The following is a 22944-nucleotide window of genomic DNA, read 5'->3' as shown; positions in this document are numbered from 1 at the left end:
TGGGATTCATCAGGGATAGCCGAATGTCTTTTCATGAAAACTCATGTGCTAAAAACAACAGGGAAAGCAGCAAGCAGAGGTGCTCTGTGAAGATTTTAAGTAATAAGCAGGTTCTTTGCTTTGATTGGACATATGGTTCAGCTGTTGAGCGGCTGCTTTTTGCTGTGAACATTTGTACAGCATGTTTCCTCTGACTATAACAAAGGAATCCAAGTGTACAGCATGATTTGTTTTCTGAGAATATTCTCAGATGAACATGACAAAACACACATTAGAGAACTTCAATGACACAGTTTATTTATCACCACTTGACCTGTGTGTGTGTGTGTGTGTGTGCGCGCGCATGTGTGTGTGTGTGCGTGAGCGTGTGTGTGCGTGCGTGCGTGTGTATGCCTCTCTTGTATGATTGTAAAACCTTTGATATCTAGCTCGATTGTGATAGTCCCCCTTCCTGTACATGAACACATATTCTGCTATTAAAAATACACAACAGGCCATAACAACTCAATTGGTGTCTTCGCTACACACAACAAGGCCTGGCATCTGTAAACGGTGAAAAGTAACAATCAAATAAGAACATCAACTTAATCCTTGGTAGGTGTGAAGGGGTTTGCTCTTTTAGGTTGAAGCGCTCCTCCTTGTTTTAGTCAATACAAGTCTTGATTTTGTAGCACTTGGTATTATTAGATTGAATGACATTATGAGGTGTAGAAAATAATCAATGGTTACACAGTTTTCAGAAAAAAGTATACTGTATATATATATAGTTATATATATAGATTTATATTCATTTATAAGCTTTTTAAAATAGCACAGTAAACACTTTGCACACATGATAAAAACCACTGAATGTGTCTGATTGTTTATGTATAGGCCAATGGCGTTAAGGGAACCACATCCTGGTAAAGGGTCATTTCACTTTCTCTGCAGTCAGCTCAGGAAGGAGCTTGAAATATCTGTTAGTCATTCGTTTAGAAATGAAAACATTCATTTGTGATATTTTACTGTCAAACTGAACTCGACGATTGTTTTAGCTAATTTCTCTTGCGCAGTGTATTTATTAAAATCCCCTTCCTGAAATGGCTAAACTTGAAAGAGGGCTGGACCCCGACTCCAGACCGCATGTTCCTGCTTGTAACTGTATGTTGGAATACATTAGAGTCTGCACACTTGAACTACACAGAAAGAACAACAGAAACAAAAAAGAGAAGTTATATAAAGACAGTCAAGTCAGAAAAAACCGGAGATACAGAATTTATAGTACTGCACATCATCTCTGCTTGTTCCATTGTCTTCTTTTTTTCTGTCATTTTATACCTGTACAACACCTGCTCTCTCTCTCTCTCTCTCTCTCTCTCTCTCTCTCTCTCTCTAAAATTGTCGTCTCTTGCTCAGTCTTTCGCTTTCACTCCTGGCTGTCCATCTCCTTTTTTTCCCCCACACACAGTCTCTGTACAGTTGGCTTAGTGGTGACCATAGAAATAGCTAAAGGGTTCCGTGTGATGTTGGTTGAAGTTTGTACAGAAACATAGTTTTTTTTTTTTTCTTCATGTAAACAGGCACACACAGATCTCTAGAGGCTAACTCCTCAGTCAAAAAAAAACACCTCTGTGAGTTAATCACTCCCTCTTCGTCTTGTTTTGTATTCCTCTCTTCGTTTCAGTTCTTCTCTCCTTTCTGCTGATGACTTTATAATCTTCACATCGTCGAGTGTTTTCGGCCCCGGTCTCAGTCCTGCTGAGAGGAATAAGGCTTTGGATTGCTCCTCAGATATCTAGAGGTTTACAGCTACTCAGTATTTATTTCTCCTTTCCTCCCTCGGCGAACACTGCCAAGGCTTCGTTACAGTTCGCCACCCGAGATAATGAAGTTTAACCAAGGTTGCTGTTGTCCAGGTTGCTGTTTGTTTAGTTTTATTTTGCTGTCTCTAGCATCAGTGTTGGTGGTCTAGTACAGAAATTCACGCTGTCTCCGACAGGTCCACATGGAACGAGCTAGCAAATCCTTTTGCGGGCTGAAAAGACAGAGAACACACTCGTTAAGACAAATGACACCCTTTCCCTGGAGACTTTTTAGTGACACAATCGGCCCGAAATACCATCTCTTGAAGGATACATGCCACAAAGGACTCTCTGTGAAGTTATTTATATACCCTAAAGGCTGGTCCTCGCAGTATAATGGTAAAACTAATTTGGGAATTGGGTAAAAACATGTCCATCAGCAAAGATAAATGTTCAAAATTTGGTGGCTACATAATGCATGCATAAAAAATACACAGAGCGCTAATTGCTTCATTAATTATCTATAAATGGATCATTAAACATTTATAAACCCTTTATCAAGGCAACCCTAGTGATCAGAGCATCGCTATAGCCACTCGTAGCAAATGATGCTATTTTTAAAAGAAGAAGATGATGCCTATTGGTTAATATAGCTTCAGCCTCTGGGAATAGTCTCATTTTTTTACAGACTGATGAACAACAAAACCACAGGGTCCATTTATTTCAAGAGACAAGGCAAACGGGAGGAGAAGTCATAAATCAAGAAAAATAAAATGAAATAGAATTTGTGTTGTGAAAAGAAGTTGTGAGTTTTGGACTTGGTGAATATGGAGTGCATTTATCCTAACCCTGCGGGGTAGACGAGACAAGCAGACATGCAGGCAGCTATATTTGGAGCAAAGCGGGCTCTAGCACCTAAAGGCTAAATACCAATTATTTTTCACATGGACCTGATGTGCAAGGAGAAGATTGCTTAGTTCTGTTTGCGAAAGTAGAAAACAATACAGACAACAAAAAAAAAGCAGGTTATGGTGCTCATCGTTTACCTGAGAGACAGGCCACAGTCAGCATGCAGTATCATGGAGGATGGTGGTTAACATGGTGGTGACTTGACTGGAAATGACTTCTCTACTGAACGTGTATATCGAATCCATTCTCTACTCTTAGAGCTAATAGAATATTCATGTAATGTGGGAGCAAGCAATTGAAAGCGGCAAATATCCTGCCATCCTCTTCTAAATAATACCATCCAGCTTCTTTAGAGATGCAAGCTGGAAACTCCATTTTTATTCCAAAAGGATATCAATATGTTTCACTTGCCAAATTAAACCTTCATCCTTTCTCACACAAAACTTGTGTGCGTGACTTTCCCAACTGAAGAATCTTGACCTCATAGTTGTCAGCGCACCTCACCCACCCTTCTTTGTGTCACGTATTGATCCACAAGCAAGTATAGATACTCCAGACATCCTTTTTAGAACAAAATGGACTTCAGTCCTTCTGAAAGAGAAGAAGCGTGGGTTGTATGCTTCACCTTTCGAGCTATTCAGTAGGGAAGTCATCGTGCCCGAGCGAAACTCAGTTGAGCAAATAGAAAAAGATGTCCTTTACAGCATGAGATGATCTATCTCTTATTTCCTCTCTGTGCATGTTTTCAACTGAACAGTATTTGCTTGCATGTGTGTGAAGATGGTGAGAAGAGGAATATGATGTGTGCTTGTGTTGGTGACCTTTACTTATATGAGCATCAGATAAAAAGACTGATTGGAGAGGATCTCGAGGGGGGGAATTTAGAGAAATGGAAAAAGAAAGAAAAAGGGGCCACAGCAAACTAATGAGTCCAATTCAAATTTTGTTTATTTTATAATAAGACACATGATTACAGACAGTATTTAGGATTAGGGTGGGGTTAGATCTATTTTTTTAAAGCGGGTTTTGGAGAAGGGGAGTTAGCAATAATAGATTACATTTTACATTTGTCAAAAGAAATGATAATTTACAAAAAAAAAAAAAAATACAACAAAACATAAAGCCATATTTTTAAACTCCTTAAAAATAGAAGAAACAAACGTTGATAAACAACATAAAAAGTCCCGATCAGAATCAAGAGGCAGATTCAGCGTCCCCTCCTTTTAGTATCTGTACTGGACCAGACCAAAGTCATAGGGTCCCAGGGAACTTTCATACTGATACTCACAGAGAAAGGTGGGTTTGTACGGTAGGGTCCCCCTATCATACTCTTTCCTCTCTAGCGTGCTGGAGCTGTACTGCTGCTGTTGCGGATGGAGGTGATGGTGAAGGCTGTGGTGTGACTGTGACCTTTGACCGTCCTTGCCAAAGGTGGAGAATGACCTATCGCTGGACGAGGCGGTGGACGAGGTCATGGTGAGTTGGTCGGAGAGGTTGACGGAGGAGGGTACCTCAGTGTCGGGCAGCGTGGCGTCCATGCCGGGGACGTGCAGGTTGCTGCGGTAGTCCGGCCCCTGGCGCCCATCTGACGGCACGAAGGACGGCATCCAGCAGCGGTCGGAGTGTCCCAGGGCCTTGCACTCCTCCGTGCAGTTGGAGAACAGGTCCGCACCTGCAGAGAGAATACAGATGGACGGATGGAAAGTTGAAGCAGGATGAGGAGGGTGGAAATGTGGATGAAAAATTACAGAGATGTAAGGGATGATAAGTAAAAGGGAAAAAAAATAAATAAAAGGAGTCGAGGGAGCATGAGAGGAGAAGCAGCAAGGATATTTGGAGTGGAAAGGCGAGATGGGAGGAAGAGATGGGAGAAAGAGACCAGAAGAGAGAATACAAGTTAGCAATCATTTGCCAATGTCGCGAGCAGAAAAAGTGCAGCAAAAGCTATTCATCAAAGAGACAAGGCCAACATTGATGAAGCGAATTGTTTGCTTTCCTCCTCACCTCATTCATTCTGAATGAAATGTGCAATCAAAGTGATGTGGTGTTGCAAAAACATTTCGCCCCCCTCTCCCCATCAACATCCTCAGACTCACAATTGATTCCCAAACACCAAGAGACAAAATGTGAATCCATATTCCATCATCTTTACACAAAAACAACAATTATCTTAAGAAATGCACCACAAAAAGCAACAAAATATTCACTAGCTGATTAATCACAATCTAATGTCAATCATCCCTATACAAACCGACAAACTGTGTAATTGACACAGAGCTACTGCCAAAAGCAAAACATCAACATAAAAAAGATTAAATTAACATCTGAAATGACATAATAGAATAACACACACACACTCACACACGCACACAACTATCATGAAAGAGGTACCAGTTATGTTAATTACACTCTCTTAGAGAGAATAAAGAGAGGAGGATGGGGGTGGGTAGGGAGGGGGGAGTATGAGCGAGATTATAAAAGGGAAGAGAGAGGAACAAGAGATGTGAACAGAGTCATCATAATAATGAGACCCTGCAGCCATTCTTCTCCTGTGCAGATTGGATTCGTAGTTTTCCCGGTTTCCACTGAAGCTGGGACAATGTGGGAAAGCACTGGAAAGACGTGATCAAAGCTGGAGACGGGCAGATTAAGGTGAGAGAGAGATGCGTTACATGGAAGAGAGGCGGAAGGGGAGAGAGAGAGAGAGAGAGAGAGAGAGACAAAGAAAGCGGACAATCTGTAATCTGTAATTCCCTTGAGGCTGAGAGGGCTTCAGATCAAAGGGTGTACTTACACAAATCTATTCTACTGATCTATTCGACTGATAATGCCACTGTTCCTCTATTACTAAAAGAATGCACGCACACACACAAACAATGTAATGTAAGCACCTACATATCAATAGCTATTAGGCTACAGAGAAACATAAGCCTACGTGGAGTATGTATATACACAGAAACAAGGTAAGAATATCACATTTAATTATCAGAACAGATCGATGCAACCATGCCAATGAAGAAATATGATCATTTAAAATGATCTGCCATAATATAAGAGGGTAAAGATGCCATTTTATTCACTGCTATTGCAGTTTTACTCTTCTGATTTGTAAGGGAAGAAACAAGTATCCCCTCATTATTATGGATTATCTTTACCTTCAGTGACAGTGAGAACAGAGAAAGTGTCACTAGTTAGAAATACAATGATGCACATTACCAAACTTTGCATTTCAGTTTGGTTTGTTCTGTCAGATTGGATGCTACTGCTCTACTAGTCTGTGCATCATGTGTGCACAATGTTCCAACAATATAATGCCAATTTAACAAGTCTGCACATTTTTTTTTTTAATAAATAAAAACCTGTGTGTGGGAAACACTACATTACTGACGCAACATCATATTGGTGTCCTATAGGCCAGACTCCTACCGGCAGCCCTGAGGGGATTGAGGGATTCATTATAATATTTTATGACAATTATGATAATTTTATACTATCTTATTTTTTTAAATCACAATATCTGTAAATTGGCGTCTCTATATACACACTAGTTCTTATTATGTCTTATTCTGGTTATAATCATGTTTGGGATTTAATATAGCTGATTATAAATTTTCCTTCATTATACAACACAGTGCACATTTTAGGCCTGCATTAAAATTTGTGAAGATGATGCAATGTAGATGTTTTATAGCTGCGTTAAAGGAGAGTTTCACAATTAAGTCTGTCTTAAAACACTGGACCTTGACATGTTTTTATTGCTGTATTCATTCCTCCTGTTCATACTGGTCATTAGAAGATCCCTTCATATTGCACTCTGAAGGTAAGTGATGTGAGACAAAATCTACAGTCCTCCTGTGCAAAAATGTATTTCAAATGTTTTTGTAATGTTTTTTTATGCTAATATGAAGCTTCATCTGTCCAAATTAGTCAATATTTTTCAAAATTACAGTCTTTTTGCTACAGTTCTTCCACTGCAGTTGAACAGGAAAACACTGTCCATTAAGACACAAAGAGGGAATTTTTTTACTAAACAGGCTTTAACTGCAGAAGAGATCCACTTTATTTGATTAATTCAGTCTCAAATTATCTTCAGAAAAAAAAAAAAACATTTTAAATAAATTCTTTCTCAAAATGAGGACTGTGGATTTTGTCTCCCATCACTTACAATGTAAACACACTTGGGATCCTTTAATGGTCAGAATGAACCGGAGGAATGATCACAGTGGACAAAACCTGTTTCGATGTTCATATATGCACCTGACTATTATTTTACCAAAGACTTGAAATATTGTTAGCCTATTTTTAGAAAAAAAAAACACAATGATAACCTACTCTATAGTATTTTCTATAATATCCATAGAGCGAGGATGTCATTGTGTCATCTGTCATGGCAGAAAGAACAGGATTTAGAACACTTCAACATTATCGTGAAGTTTTCAGCAGCAGCTCTTTAGAAGTGTGGGTCAGCTGTAAAATGTCTGAAATAGACGGCGGCAACCGCTCCGCTCGCATCATCTACTCCTACTAGCTGTCATACAATTGAATGAAACTACTCTTTTTATACATATGTTTTGTGGTGGCCCGGCGGGTCACTTACTCACAATGTTTGTGTGGAATATAAGTATGCTGGTTACATGTTTCACACAGTGGTATGATATATATATATATATATATATATATATATATATATATACATATAAATAAGCCAGGATTGCAAAATAAGTGGCAGCCAGCAGTTTCCATTAATGATTGAGTGTCACCCCCCCAGTGTCCACACACAGAGTGAGCCACAAGTCTCTTCTCAGTGAGCAGTGTGTTTTTTAAGAAAGTAATGCACACACTGGATATCAGTAACAGAGATTCTTGGGTGCCTGAAATTAATTACAAAAGCCCTTTTCCTTCTCTGTTATATCCATCAAGTGGTGGCGCCCTAGACAACCACTTCACTCACTTATACCTAAAAACAGCCCTGTCAACTAGTCTCCTTATGACATCAAGGCATTGAAGACAGAAGGGAAAGAAAATAGTCAGAACAACCACAGGGGAGTGCTTTTTATTATTATTACAGATCGGATTATACTTAACCCATCTTATCAAAGATCAAAAAACTTCACAGATGTCTTAATTTTATTAGAGCAGCTACAATATGTGCAATCAAACATATCAGACTGACTTAATTTACTTAGTATTACAACTTATTCTAACTGCAAATGTCATTCAGTGCACATGTAAATAGCATCTATTATTAACTGCCTGAGAACTACGATAGTGGCTGATTCTATCCTTTTTTGTTTATTTGTGCATTGTGTGGATGTAATCACGTCACAAATTCAGGCCTCGCAGGGAGCGAGACAGGCCACAAGACTGCAGTGACCAGAAAGCCCGAGGAGACACAAGGTCTTACAGACAAGAGACAGCAGGGGCCAAACAGACGGGAGAGTCACAGATTTCACAGACAGAGACAGCAGGCAGGAGAAGCAGCAAGACTGCAGGAGCCATAAGGAAGGAGAGGGAAGACCCAGGCAATCGCAGATGGAAAGAGCAATGGCCAAAAAAGACAGGGGGAGACCTGGGCCTCGCAGATGGAGACTGTATGGATGGAGGGGTTAGACAGAGGTGGGCAGTGAAGGGGGGGGGTTTTCTAACACAATGAAAATGAAAAATTTCCAGTTCAACATTGCTTTTTATTTATTTTAACTCTACTATATTTAATATTACATATAGAAATATTTTGAACATCCAGCCAGCCACTTTCAATGCCCTGTTATCTAACTGTTCAGGGTCATGTGGGGCTGGAATCCCGGCACGCTTTATGTGAGAGGCTGAATAAAAGAAAAGAAAATGTAGAAAATGTAAGAAAAAATGTCAATGTAAAATTATGCTTAAACTTTAATAGAGTTCATTATATCAACTGGGGATTAACAGCATGATTTCATTTTCCCTTGGGATATAGGGAGTTCACTACAAGCCTACAACATGCTGTTTCACTATGCTCAGTTATTTACTTTGAGTAAAGCACAGGATTTGAGGAGAAAAAATAGCTGCACATAAGAGCTGACAGCTACTTTCTTTTGTGTTTTATTCAACAGATTATGTTTGATTCAGCAAGTTTTAAAGACATCAATGTCTGTTTACCAGACAGTGCGTTTGCTGCCAAGAGGTTCATTTGTTTTTTATCACCACCTTGCACTTGTGGGTTGTGGTTCAGTGGCAGCTCTGTACTCAAGAAGAGAAACCGTGATTCGGTGGAGAACAAAACGAGTGATCTCTAAATTTACAACGTGAACAGTGCTGGAGTGCTACTCCGGGAGAACTGTGTAAATAAATGCAAATTTCAATTTTGAGTGGCGTTTACTTGCATTTATCCTCCGATTCACCCTTGAAATGAATGTATGTTTATGCTGTCTTCTAAGGTTGGGGGCATATTAATCATGGTATTTCTGTTAATTCCCATTTTACATTTAGCCTTTAGCCTTTTAATGGACTTTTTCACAAATTAATTTCCTCTTCTGACACACGAGGGTGTTGGCCTCAGGCCCTCCAATCATCTCTGTGCTGCTGTGCAGATAAAGTGGTTTGTAGTCACAATGCATATGCTTCTAAATGTGCAAACAAAATCAGCAGAAAGGGTAAAAGCACAGGTGCAAAACGAACACACGTGCAACTGTTCAGAAAGGACATGGACACACACACACACACTCCTACACACGCATGCGAATACACAGTTAATGTCAAAGGATTAAGAGAAAGCTCAGTTTGTTCCATATTTTTTATATCTCAGTATATTACCGAGGAGGCACAAGGGCGTATTGTACTTGATGTGTAAATATAGTCTGCAGCAGTCACTGTTTACTATGTATCAGGCTTGCAGAAACTCTTGTCATAAGGTTCCAAAGTATTCCGTGATTTTTGCCTGCCGGCTCACTGTTAAAAACAGTGACATCAACATGTATGTTTGCAAACACGCAGGCTTAAAAATACACTCTTACGCCGAGATATGGAAATGTACACAAGTAAACAGACAGACAGACCACACGCACATGACACCCAGTGGCTGTTGATCCCCGCAAAGCACCTTTTCTTCCTCGGGCAGGAAGCAAAACAACAACCATCCAGTGACTGGCAATGACAGGCCCTGCCAGCAGCCCTATCTCTCATCATGACCTCATCAGGCAGGAGGAACACACACACACACACACACAGGCTTGCACGCACACATACACTCACACACACACACACACACACACACGGAAGTAAACGATGCTACACAATGCAAACACAATCTACTTGCTAATAAGCAATCAGTACTTCTGTTCTTTTTTTTCCATTACATCTCTGCATGTTTCTGAAATCCCACGTCGGTATGATTTGACTAATTGCGCTGCCTGACATACATCCAGCAACTGGGAGTGAGGAAATGAAGGAAAACAAATCCTGAGAAAACACAAGCCCCATGTTCGAATTCACTTTGTGGGTATATCTGCTGCACTCAGATTTGCAGTCCCTCCCTGCACTCATTCCTCTGTCTGTTTCTCTTTCTTCTCTATTAGTCCCTTTGTGTCTCTTTCCCTCTTTCTGTGTCTCTGTCTCTTGTTATTTCTTCTCACATTTAATCCTCTTTGCCCGTTTCTTCCTCTTTCTTTATTTCTTTTTTACCTCTCTCAAAAGAAAAAAAAAACACTCCTTCTCCCCCAGGTAGAGGGTGTCTTCTATCCGTACCTGTGTTTTTCATCTTGTCCTCCACTGTTCCAGAGAGAATACAGACACAAAACGTCAATATTTGGACAGCAGCTCGGGTCGGCAGGGGAGCAGCATAGCTTCCTTACAAGAGTTGGCCAGTGAGGCTGTGATGAGTAAAGCAGAGACCTCCCAGGGCCAAAACAGAGCAAGATGGCTCCTACCATATCCAGTAATGACAGACAGAGAAATTGTTCTGAGTCTCTGAGAGGCAGCTAACCATTTTCGATGTTTGCTACACGGCAACTGGGGCTGGGAAGAAGAGCCAAGATGGCCGCTTGCCCTAACAGTGTCTGTTTGATTAATCTCCTCCCTTATATATTGTTGGAGAGGTCCTGGATGACCACTGATTATCTGTCTCTGGTTTGTATATTTTTCATCACTTGGTCTACTCTTCAAAAGCAGCGAGCTACATTATATATAGTCTTGACCAGACAAAGTCTTGGACATGAGACTGTATACACTGAGACCTCCTGATTTACTTATGTGCACCAAAGGTGGACAATAAAGTGATTTTAATTGTTTTGATTGTGATTTTGATTCCAGTTCATTACAACTTAGGCCTTACTTTCAAAGTTTTGGCTATAATTTCGCTTAGTTATGATAACATTCCTTATTACTCTGGTGAGCGGGGGTACATAACATATGCATCAAGTAGTGGGTTATGATAAACTGTTGACTTGCCCGCTGATGACTTCCTTTGGTAAAGAAATCATGGTAAGTTCTAGGTATTTACAGCACACATACTAATACCAAATTTACCATGGCCCAACACCGGTCCACAGCCCAGTGGTTAGGATCCAGTGATCAAAACCACTTCATTTTGGGTAAAACTGGAAACTTAGTTCACCTGAAATGTTGTTAATTACACGGAAAAAGAGTGCAATGATGTGCCTTCGTTTCCTCTTCCATGCAAGTTCGACTAACATGGGGTTTTGGTTCAAAGCAGTAAGATTTCTTTAGTGTTTTTACTTGTGTTTCTTGTCTGATTGTAGTACTTTTCAGCCATGTCACTGCATTCCCAGATCCCATCAATGAACTTGAAAGTACAGAGTTGTTAGTATCGTTAAGAATGATGGCCAAGACTATTAGACCCAAGCTGTAATAAGTCAAAATGATCCTTTCACCAAGTTGCCTTGTTGAGATTCATGACCATGTACTTCCAGGCCACAAATGTGAACAAAAGTAATTTAGTAGTTATGCTGTGCATACATTAGAGAAGAATGTAACTGAAGCTACTGATTACAAATCAGAATACCCAACACCTGTGCTTACTTTGAGCAACGTATCTTGACATCGTACTTTATCATTTGAAGTTTGGCATGGCAGCCTGGCTGAAGCAGATGTTCAGTCTCTGGGCAGAAAGGATCACATGTGTGTCATTCACATGGCCAAAGCATGTTTATGACTCCCAGGACATTGTTTATTCCTCATGTTCCACTTCAGTTACCATAGATAAAAATAAAAAGAATATAGATAGAATATAGATATCCAAGGCCACTTTCTGAACACATCTTTTTCACTTTTTGATCTTATGTTTTCAGCATATTCAAGGCATATTTATTTGTACTGGCCTGTGGTACTTTTTCATCCATTTCAGGGTAGGAACACTTAATCTGCTCTTCAGTTCGTTCAGAAAGCACATCTTATTATTTGAGTTGGACCAAGGCAGCTAAATTTGCATGCACAAGGCCTTTTTTCGTCTTCTTTACCTTCAAGTGAGCAAGGTCTCCTTGTTGTTTTCTATATGCTTTTGAACTTGTACACCTGAGAGGTTCTTTTGGTCTCAGGGATCACATACATCTTCATATATCACATTATTGTGACATATATCTATGTTTGCAACAAATGGTCATTCTACTGTACAGCAATCACCAGTTTTGTTGCGTCTACGGCCTGAGAAAGGGCTGTTTCAAAACCTTGTTTGCTAAATTCCTTTGACAGCTCACTGACATGGGAAACTGCAACACGGTGCCCACCACTAATTCATAATCAGCCATCTAATAAACCATTGCCACAGTGATTTAATTGTCCCATTTGTCATGACTGTTGTTCTCACCAAAACAAACGTCATGATAATAATCATTTCCAGTCTCCCGCCCGTCACGCAGACTTCCACAGCTGATCGAACGTTTCTAAGGTGCCAGTTTTTTTTTTTTTTCACTGATGAATATTTCATCCTGTCTCTTCTTTTATCTGTCACCTTTTTTTGGTTTGATTTCTCACTCTACACCGCAGTCTCCTATTAGGAAGATGGAGGAAATAATGAGAAAAAACAGTGTCTAATTTGAATCAAACAACCTAAAGGGTGTGGGGTAAAAAAAAAGTGTGGTAGTGCCTCACTCCAGTCATGCTTCTTTCAAAAAAGCCATTTACCCACTTTTTAAAGGTATCCGGTGATATTTCAGCCTCACAGGCAGTGTCCCTTTGATTTAAAACCACGTCAGGAGACTTATTTTCTAAAGTGTCAGACAGGCGGCCGAGCGGGAAGCTACGGCAGGTGTAGTTGATGATATGCCAACTGGAAATGGTTTTCCCTTGATTTGAAATATTCCTAGGTGCACCAAAAAGGGAGAGTGTGCTGCGTGGTCCCGTGAGGAAACCTTGCCTCTAACCCTCCTTTGATAATTGCTATGCAAAGGTTCTAGAAATGAATTACTGATCAGCCGAGTGTTGCAGAGAGCTAACGTGTGGGGGAGACAGAATGAAGGATGAGACCCTGCCACAAACTCTGGAAGAGAATACGTGTGTGTCAGACAAACACAACCGCATACACAATGCAAGCATATAAGGACGCATGCTAAATATATGTGTGTGTATGTACGGATTTGTTTGTGCACACAAATGCTGCAGAAATACATACAAATGCACATGGTCTATACATAGTCTTGGCTGAAGCTTATTCAGTTTGGCTCTCTACCGAAAAACATGCACTCAGCACAAAACTCTTACAGGCAAAGTGCACACAATAGTGTACACAAACATAGTGTAGCATACAACCCACATGAGACAACCAGCAGTATTCTGATTCCCATATTTACCCGGTAAAAAAAGTCATACAGAGACACAAGTCAGCAATGGGTTTGCCTATATAGAGACAATATACACCTGGCAGAGGGCCAAGCATCAGCTACCACTCTCGCCTCTTAAACTGGATCTCATTTAAGCTTCCCAGCTCACCGTCTCCAAGGAGAACTCCTTTTCAATACAGACATCATCACCTAGCCTTGTTTTCTCCTACACAAAACACACAGCATACACAAGCGGATTACATACAGGTATCATGTAGACGCCTACATATTAAATCAGACAATGGTGTACCTTTACACACACACACACACATATACACACACACTCCGTCTGGTTTTGTTTACAGAAGTCTGTGAAACTCAAGTGTCCCTCTTTCCAAAATACCAGTCATGTGATATTACCTCCCATGGAGTGTTAAAGCTGTTCCCTTCTAAATCCAACATGAGGAACAAATGTTGGTTCCTAATATGAAATACAGAGTACAGCACCAACTGCGTACACTCCCAGGCCAGTGCCAAATGAACACGCTCTGAGCCAAATAAAGCTGAGGACACTTGTTATTGGTTCTTAAATGCAGGCCTGTAACCCTGCTAGAAAAACCATCACTTTGAAAAACCAAGATATGAAGGAATTCAATGCAATATTTCACATTAGTGTTAAAACCCTCTGGCCAGTCCTGGAACATCATATCAGGTCTAAAATGCGTATCACATAATTATAGCCGTAGCACGTTCCATGTCATCCTTTCTCTTTGCTGTGTGTTTCAGTCTCTGGTCTGTTTTGTAGAATAGCAGGAATGTTTTAAAAAAAAAAAAAGAATAGTCCAGCTCTGTATGACTGTGCTGCTCCTGACATTCACACATCACATTCTGATGGAGGGCTTTCAACTCTGAATGTATTTTTCATCATCCATGTTAATATTTATTCCACAAAGCAAATCCTTCTTGATAAAGAAAGAAAGGAGCCTTTGGATGCATTCCACCTCTGCATTTCAGTCTCGTACAGTTTGACCCTCCAAACCTGTTTCATCAGCAAGGGCAGGGAGTGACGCTACCACTACTGCATATTGGCTCTCTATTTTGGTTTGGTTCATTAATAATGTCAAACAGCGTAGAGTCTGATGAGGACCATTCACTATTCTACAACACCTATCTAATCTGCTCTATTTGTATTCCCAGCACTGATATGATATTTGGCAGGCTCCGGTCTAGACAGGGATCTTACGCGAGCCATGTGGAACAATCCCTCAGAAGGAAAGGGCAATTCAATATGAAATGAGTTTTCGTATTGCTCCACTTTTTGTCTGACTCCACTTTGATCAATAAACAGGTACTAACCTAATAGAAATTTAGAGAGAACAAGGGGAGTCTTATGATAAGACTTAAAGCCTTGTCTAAAAAAATCCACTGCACTGTTAAGTGTAGAGGAGAAATCAGTCAGTAAATAAACCTGAAACTGAAGGGAAATGTTCCTTTGCTTTAACTTATGCCAAAGCTACAAAGATTTGGATAAACAAAAAGAAAGAACAAAAAAGCTGCTTATGTGTTTGATCAGCTAAATCTATAACCAACAAAAGCAGTACAATTCACCAAATGTGAGGCAGTTCATACAGCTGATTGAAATGCATCTCATTATATCAATTTAGCTTCCATGCGTCTTCCTTTCACTTGAGTGAACCTATTGATTTGTGCCACTAAAGCACTATAGGCCTCACACTGCCTCACCGCAAGTCGCTGTCCTTTTACCACCATTCCGTGAAACAGCAGCGGAGTCAGAAAGAAAGAAGGGGGGAAAGCTAGAGAGAGAGAGAGAGAGAGACAAAGAAAGGAAAGAGATTTCCCCAAATATTTCTCCCTTTCACCCGGGTGTGAAATACAATCAACACCTCTGGGGCTGTTCATGCCAGCCAGGAACCCGGAGCCCGGGCCTTTGCACACTCTCAAATTAAGGAAATTAAAAGTCACCAGTCCGCACCAACAATTCAGCATTATCCCATTCACAATCGCAAACACACACACACTGTTGAGACGAAGAAGGGAAGTGGGGTATTTGAGCAGTGAAATGACAGTGTAATTACACAATGTGAGGGAAACTCACCGGCCGAATGACCCCGGTTGGTAGCATCGTGGTCACTGTCGCCTTGTTCGCTGTCGCCATGACCACTGTCTTTGGAACTGACGATGTCTGCTTCTTGGAATGCCGAACTGAAAAAGGCAGGGAGGCGAGAGTAGGAGAGCAGACAGTCATGTCAGAGAAGGAGGAGAAGGCGGTATGGTGGTATGATAATAATGAAGGGGGCAGACGCAGAGGTCGAGATACAGTATCGGGACGGGGAAGATGAAGAGAAAGGAGGGGGATTAAATGAGGGGGGCAGAGAGGGAACAGGAGACAGAGAGAAAGAGACAGAAAAGGGGAATCAGAAATCAACACCACATTAATACAGTCATGGGGGCGTCAAGAGTCTAAATTGGATGTTACACATGGCATGTAATGAAATCCAGCATTAGAGCTTTAATAGGCGCTGCACTGTCAGTTACGGGACTGATGCCAAATTGAAGAGCAACATTATGGATACTTTGTGAACCGTGTAGCCTCTCAAAGCAACAATTAACGATGCGGAATGTACAGGATTCATACTGATGGGTGTAATATTCAATTTTATAGATATGTGAATAGCCTGTGGATCCATGATGCCTATTGGATGCTACAAATCCTCTGATGGTGGATGGTATTTGGTTCAATAGACACTGTACATTGGTAATTATATGATGTGTGTGTGTGTGTGAGAGAGAGAGAGAGAGAGAGAGAGAGAGAGAGAGAGAGAGAGAGAATGATGTGTGCTTTTTCCTACCTGTTGACACGTCTGGGTCTGTCCACCAGATAGCTGAGTTCTGCTCGTTGATGTTTTGTCTAGAAACCCACAGAAACACACATTTGATCACCTTTAATACCAAATAGACACATTATTAAATATAAAAGAAGGAGGGTCATTGCTACATGAGAGAAACATAACTGACCACGAATGTATACATTGGTTATCAACATGCAACAGTGTTAGAAGAGTAGTTATACTGTGGCAGCGTGAGGCTGGGGTACCGACGTTGCGCGCATCCACTTGGTGAGTGAGTGGGCGAGAGGAGACGAGAGCAGGGGAGAGTGGGTTAGGGAGGCGATTGAATGCGTAAATGATTGAGCCGCCCGATGCTGAAACTGAACAACCTTTGTTCACGGTGCTGCCGTGCTGGGTCGTGCGCGGAATACTTAACGCACAGCAAAGGCAAGGCTGTGACTGGCTGTCTGGCTCCACTCCAGCCTCACCGCAATCAACAAAAAGCTTCAACTCCTCAGTTCCCCGAGCAGAACGCACAGGTTAAACACAAAACAGCTCCGTCAAGTCACTCGTCTCCTCCCTTCCTCTGATGATATTTGCCACCCCAAACTTCTTCTGACCTTCTGATATATCATCTAAATTTTCTGCGGTAAAGGAGCAATTAGGGAAAGCTACTGATGTCACCAAACCATCAGAAATGCGTTCTTGGTGAAATTTTTTACACAAAGTTTCTGATCATTCATGTTTCCACTTCATTGTAATTATCAAAAATCTACATTATTTGGACTCACTGTCATGATAAATGCCACACCTTGACAGACAGTTAACCCAAATATTCAAAATCAGCTGATTTTGATTTTTACCCCTAAACAAAAATTGTCTATCCATGTGTGCGCGCTCGTGTGATTAAGTTAATATATGGGTCAAATTGAACCATTATCACCAAATACAGCATAAAAAAGAAAAGTGTTTTACAATCTGGTAGTCTGGCTAAAAAATTATAAGCACTTGATGCCCAAAGAGACGAGCTCTGTCACACTCAGAAGATAACAGTCTATTGCGTGCGATATAAAGGTTGATCTGACAGCAGTCTATTGCGAATAAAACTAAAAGGCCACATGAGATTTAACAATTGACATGTCCAATCACCAGTACGCATGACAATGATTAAAGGCCACAGAGCAGAACAGCCAAGTCAATACCGTTTCCATCTTCTGCGAGACTTTCGTTACGCATGACCTGAATGGATAACACACTTTGACATGAAACACAGGCACAGATGTTGATTTCTGGAGGATCTTTTGAATCAGGTTAACCCTTTAAATCGTGGTTTTGTGAACTTTTAAGACATGTAACGGGGAGTTAAGTGGAGCCCTGGGTAATAAAAGGTGATTCAGGCTTCTCTTACCTCATTAGAGAGAATACTGCCATTGGATATGATGTCCGGTTGTTGGTCACTGTAACCCGTGACTATGGCGCCACAGGGGTTGGTGTGATCCGTGTCAGTGCTGCGGGAGGGGCTGCACGGTTTGAGGAACATCAGATCCGTTTTGGCGGACTCCGGTGTCAGACACACCTGGTAGCAGTAGGAGTTCTGGTTCTGGTGGTGGTGGGAGCCGAAGCCCCCTCCCACGCCGCCCACACCAGACTCCTCCACGGGCACCTGCCCCACGGGCCCGACCCCTGACGTCACGTTGGTGCTCTGAACTAACATGATGTCGGATTTACTCAGCTTCTTCTGTTTCCGGCCGCGAGCCTGTCTGCTGCAACAGGAGCCGCAGCACAGGCAGCAGTCACCGGCCAGCAGGCACGTGTACAGGTTGAGCTTCTTGTCCTTTTGGCAGCGCACGGCCAGTACGATCATGGCCAGGAGGAAGATGAAGGAAACAGAGCCCAGGGCTATGATGAGAATGAGGGTGAGGTCAAGGGAGGTCTCCTTTGCCTTGGAGGCCGAGCCACGATCCCCGCTGCGGCCCTCGACCACGCTGTCCACTAATATTACACTCACACTCGCCGAGGACGAGAGAGGGGGCTGCCCGTGGTCCCTCACTTCGATCAGCAGGTCATAGTAGCCCTGAGGGTCCCGCTTAGGAGAGATCCTGCGGGCTGTCCTCAGCTCCCCTGTCCTCCAGTCCATGCGGAACATCCCCATCTCGTTGCCCCGCAGGATGCTGTAGGACAGCCGTGCGTTCTCGCCGTCATCCGCATCCATGGCCACAATGCGCGTCACCAGGTAGCCGGGCTCCGCAGAGCGCGGCAGGTGCTCTCTGGCTGTGCCGTTTTTACCGATGGGGGCAATAACAGTGGGAGCGTTGTCATTTTGGTCAACTATAATCACATTTACAGTGGCATTAGAGAAGAGCTCAGCAGCACCCGAGTCCTTAGCCTGGACCATGAAGCTAAACTCCTTCAGCTGCTCATAATCAAAAGAGCGCAGCGCGTAAAGGTAACCGGTGTCCTGGTTTATGGACACATACGTGTCCACAGACATGCCCTGTATGTCACACTCCAATATGGAGTAAGTAATAAGAGCGTTTTGTCCTATATCAGGGTCCAAAGCGCTCACGGAGTGAATGAAAGCACCGGGCACATTATTCTCGGTCACATACACATCATAAACAGCTTGCGTAAAACAGGGCGCATTGTCATTCTCATCGGAGACGTGCACTTTAATGGACTTGCTGGTGGCGAGAGAAGGCTGACCCTTGTCTTTGGCCACCACGGTGATGGTGTATGAATCTGTGTTCTCTCTGTCCAGCGGCCCGTCTGTCACGATGGTGTAGTAGTTTTTAAACGACGATTTCAGCTTGAAAGGAACGCCTCCCAGTATTTCGCAGCTCATTTGCCCATTCTCACCAGAGTCCCGGTCTGAGACGCTAAAAAGTGCGATCACGGTGCCCGGGGCGTCCTGCTCGCTCACAGATTCAGTCACAGTGCTGAAACCGATCTCTGGTGTGTTGTCGTTCACGTCCACGAGTTTCACCAGCACTTTGCAGTGCGCGGGGACTGCGTTAGCGCCCATGTCTTTAGCCTGGACGTAAATCTGGTGCGTGTTGCTCTCTTCAAAGTCCACCTCGCCCGCCACCTCTATCCTACCTGTTCTGGCATCAATATTGAATAGGTCCTTTATCCGCGGGGTGTTGTGACTGCTGAAAGAATAAACTATTTCCCCGTTTTGTCCCTCGTCAACATCCGTGGCGTTGAGCTGAATGACCAAAGTGCCTACGGGCGAGTTTTCCCGCAGGTTAACAGTGTACACAGACTGGTCAAAGGTAGGCGCATTATCATTGGAGTCCAGAACTTTAACGACCAGGAGAGCCGTCCCGGTTCGCTGCGGGATGCCCCCATCCACAGCCGTCAGCACATAGCGGTGCACCGCCTGCTGCTCCCTGTCCAGCGGCTTCTCCAGCACCAGCTCTGCGAACTTGTTTCCGTCACTTTGTGTCTGCACGTCAAGGTAAAAATAGTTATTATTCGTTATGGCATATGTGCTGAGCGCGTTTGTGCCCACGTCAGGGTCGAAGGCATTCTCCACCGGGAAACGGGTCCCGGGGATGGCGCTCTCCGATATCTCCACGGAAATGTCTGTCTCGGGAAAGCTGGGTGCGTTGTCGTTGATATCCATCACCTCAATCTCCACGCGAAAGAGCTCAAGCGGGTTCTCCAGAAACACCTCCAGGTGCAATAGGCACGGGATGGTCTGCTTACAGATTTCTTCCCGGTCAATTTTCTCCTTCACCAGGAGCGCACCGTTCTCTAAGTTCACCTCCAGATAAGGTGTCCGTGAACTAGGCACAGTCTGGAAGCGGCGAGCGGAAAGTTTGGTAATGTCCAGCCCCAAATCCTCTGCAATATTCCCAACCACAGAGCCAGGTTCCTGCTCCTCTGGCACGGAGTAGTGTAGCTGGGAGACAGCTCCATCCAGGATGGAGAGCAGGATTACTAACCAAATCATCTCCTCTCCCTCTCTCAAAGTGCACTTCAAGACGAAAAAAAAGTGTTATTCCTTTTTCTTACAAGAAATGAGCATTTCTCATTTCCTCTGTCCGTAAAAAGGCAGTGAAATTAACAGCAACAAGGCTGTCCGATTCTGAAATTCCTCTCCTCTGCCTCGGGTCAGTGGAACATTGTGTCGTTTCAGCTGTGAGAAGCACAGCCATTTGATCCGAGCTTCTCTGTTTTAATCAATTCTGCACCGGTCTGTGAGTTTTGGCGTCAGCGCAAACATTGCAGGCTGGAGCCAGGACGCATAGCCAACACTCCCTGTGCACAGAACAGACTGCCCCTTCTTCACATGAAGTCACACAACAAAATAGGAAATTCCACACGAGCAGAAAAAAGAAAGCAAAAACTCCTATTTACGCAAAGCCGAAATCTAAAAACAAATGCAACTTCTAAATGAAGACTGGCGAATAACAGGACTTTCTCTCTATCTCTCTGTGTGAGGATGTAATCACTGCGCCTAAGCGCTCAAAGCGGATGATGCTCTCAGCTCGGCTTCTGTAAGGCGAGTGTGAGCAGCGGGGTTGGTTTTGCGCACAGCTCCTTTCCCCACCAGCCAATGGTATTCTCAAACACCGGGTGTAATGGCACCTGATTGGGGCTCTGCAACGCCAGCCAGAGCACACATCGGGCCCTCATAACAAAACCAGTTAAGTGCCGCTGCGCTGTTCTCCTTTCCTCTCCTCTTCTTTTTTCCCCTCTCCCCTCCAGACCCAGCCTCAGTTGTAACAGGGAAATTAAATGTTTTACACATCCAGTGAATTAAGAAAGTCGAATAATAGTGGGTGACAGTTGGAAACTGCGATGCTGTGTGCAGATAATATTGCAGCTGCTGAGGGAATGCTGGTCTTTGAGAACTGTTATATTATTTTTTTTTTTATAAAAGCAGGTATTTATTATGATTATTATTGTGTGCTTTGTTTCACCTTTTTTTTCCAATGTGACACATCGCTCTTAAGCTGCAAAATAAAAGCCCATCACCCTCACAAGGTTGTCATTGATGCAATTATGTCAACAGATAGCTATTAAAGCAATGTTCTGAAACCAACGCATGAGTCAGAATGTAGCAAGGATGCCCACAGCCAAAGACCACCATGTAAAGAGCCTGCGCAAGTAAAGATAGCTAGTGACGCAATACCCCACAGTGCCGTGGCTATCCTCTCTCCCTCTCTCTTTCTCTCTCTCTCTCTTTCTTTCTCTCTCTCTCTCCCTCTCTCTCCCTGAGATGTACACAAATCGAGGCACAATGAAAAAAAAAAACATTTTAAATAAAGTTATATCTCCACCGCTATTTGGCAGTGAGCATCAGTATGATATAAGGTTCCATCAGAGTAGAATCACACATGACTTACTTTAATTCAGTGTAATGAAGCATCATACTTTTGTCCTACCGTGTTGCTAATAGCCTGGAGCCTATTAGTTCCCATATCTTCCCATTCTTATCATTAACCCCCTCACATGCTGGCCTTAACTGTAATGCAGTTGCATCATTCGATAATTTAATTCATAAAGCATAAATTAAATATGCAAATTGAATAGTTGTGAGGGAGACACAAATTGTGGGGGTCTAACTACTTGCACACCATTTGGAGGATGATGACAAAAAGATGAAAAAGAGCGTAATTGAAGTTAATTAGCATAAGTCTCTAATTCCAAATGTAATAGATGGAGCGCAACAATATCGGCCGTAATGCAAAGCGACGTGCCCATTGTGGGGTGGATTAAACAGCGAGTGATACGCGATTCTGCATCTCGCCATACAAGTCAGAAGAAACAAAGAGGAGACGTTAGATGAATTTCCACCCATGTCTGAGCCGGAGCTGTGTGACTGAATCGAGCTGACACTGGAGTCGGATCTCAGAGCAGAGCGCACAGCAGCTCTCTCTCTCTCTCTCTCTCTCTCTCTCTCTCTCTCTCTCTCTCTCTCTCTCGCTCTCTCTCTCTCTCTCTCTCCTGTCAGGGTGTTACAGAGACCAACGTCGCCCCCTCGTGTCTGCCCGCTTTCTTTGTAATATTTCTGGAGATGAAGGGGGGACGACTGGAATTTGGACACTGGTTTCTACTCGACAATACAGTGGTGTACTCTGTTCCCTCTATATTCTCTGTGACCAGGCCTCAGTCATGCAGGACTGTAGAAATACCAAGGTCATGAATCAGATTTCCCCTGTGCCAGCCCACCTACCCAAGAAATGTTTAACTAAACACAAAAAACTCTTCTGTTGAACTGCTCAGTTATTTAAGTTACATCTTTATGTAATGGATTAAATGTTACTTCAAAGAATTCTCCACAGTGCCAAGTGTATAGTTTCAGGAGAGAAATTCTAATTCCCTTTGTTTTATTTGAATTTAACTTGATTGTTTTGCTTAAAAACATTCGTATAAGATGTCACCCCTGAAGAATATCAGAATCAGCCTTAAAAGCCCACCATGTGTAATTTTCCTGTGCCTCTAGAATGTAATCATCTTCTGAAGAATGTTAATGTTGCCAAATTCTCAGAAACAATACAGATGATATGAACTTGGTGTTCTCAATGGCATCTATGGCCCTACCTATGAAAGTGTCTGTGTGCACATTTGACATGTAACATTTTATCTTTGATGTGTTAAACTCTAAGTATGGACGCACCCCGGTAGCCTACTGGCCAAGATGCATGC

The 22944-nt window shown here is 42.6% G+C and overlaps 1 protein-coding gene across 2 annotated transcripts; it reads right to left on the bottom strand.

Annotated features, from left to right (window-relative positions):
• Positions 1 to 271: 271 nt before the first annotated feature.
• Positions 272 to 21824, bottom strand: LOC137179474 (protocadherin-10-like). Of its 2 annotated transcripts, XM_067584152.1 has the most exons (5): positions 17696 to 21822; positions 16309 to 16367; positions 15555 to 15661; positions 3979 to 4362; positions 272 to 2014 (listed from the first exon to the last, which is right to left on the bottom strand). In XM_067584152.1, exons 1-5 carry the CDS (start codon positions 20240 to 20242, stop codon positions 1995 to 1997), a joined length of 3117 nt encoding a protein of 1038 aa, XP_067440253.1. In that variant the 5' UTR covers positions 20243 to 21822; the 3' UTR covers positions 272 to 1994. The 2 variants fall into 2 exon arrangements, with proteins under 2 accessions (XP_067440253.1, XP_067440252.1); XM_067584151.1 differs by lacking the exon at positions 272 to 2014 and having other exon boundaries at positions 2027 to 4362; positions 17696 to 21824.
• Positions 21825 to 22944: the final 1120 nt, after the last annotated feature.

This window comes from Thunnus thynnus, chromosome 3, assembly GCF_963924715.1.
Source record: "Thunnus thynnus chromosome 3, fThuThy2.1, whole genome shotgun sequence".
Lineage (NCBI taxonomy): Eukaryota > Metazoa > Chordata > Actinopteri > Scombriformes > Scombridae > Thunnus > Thunnus thynnus.
This window is presented reverse-complemented; position numbering and strand designations above follow the sequence as displayed.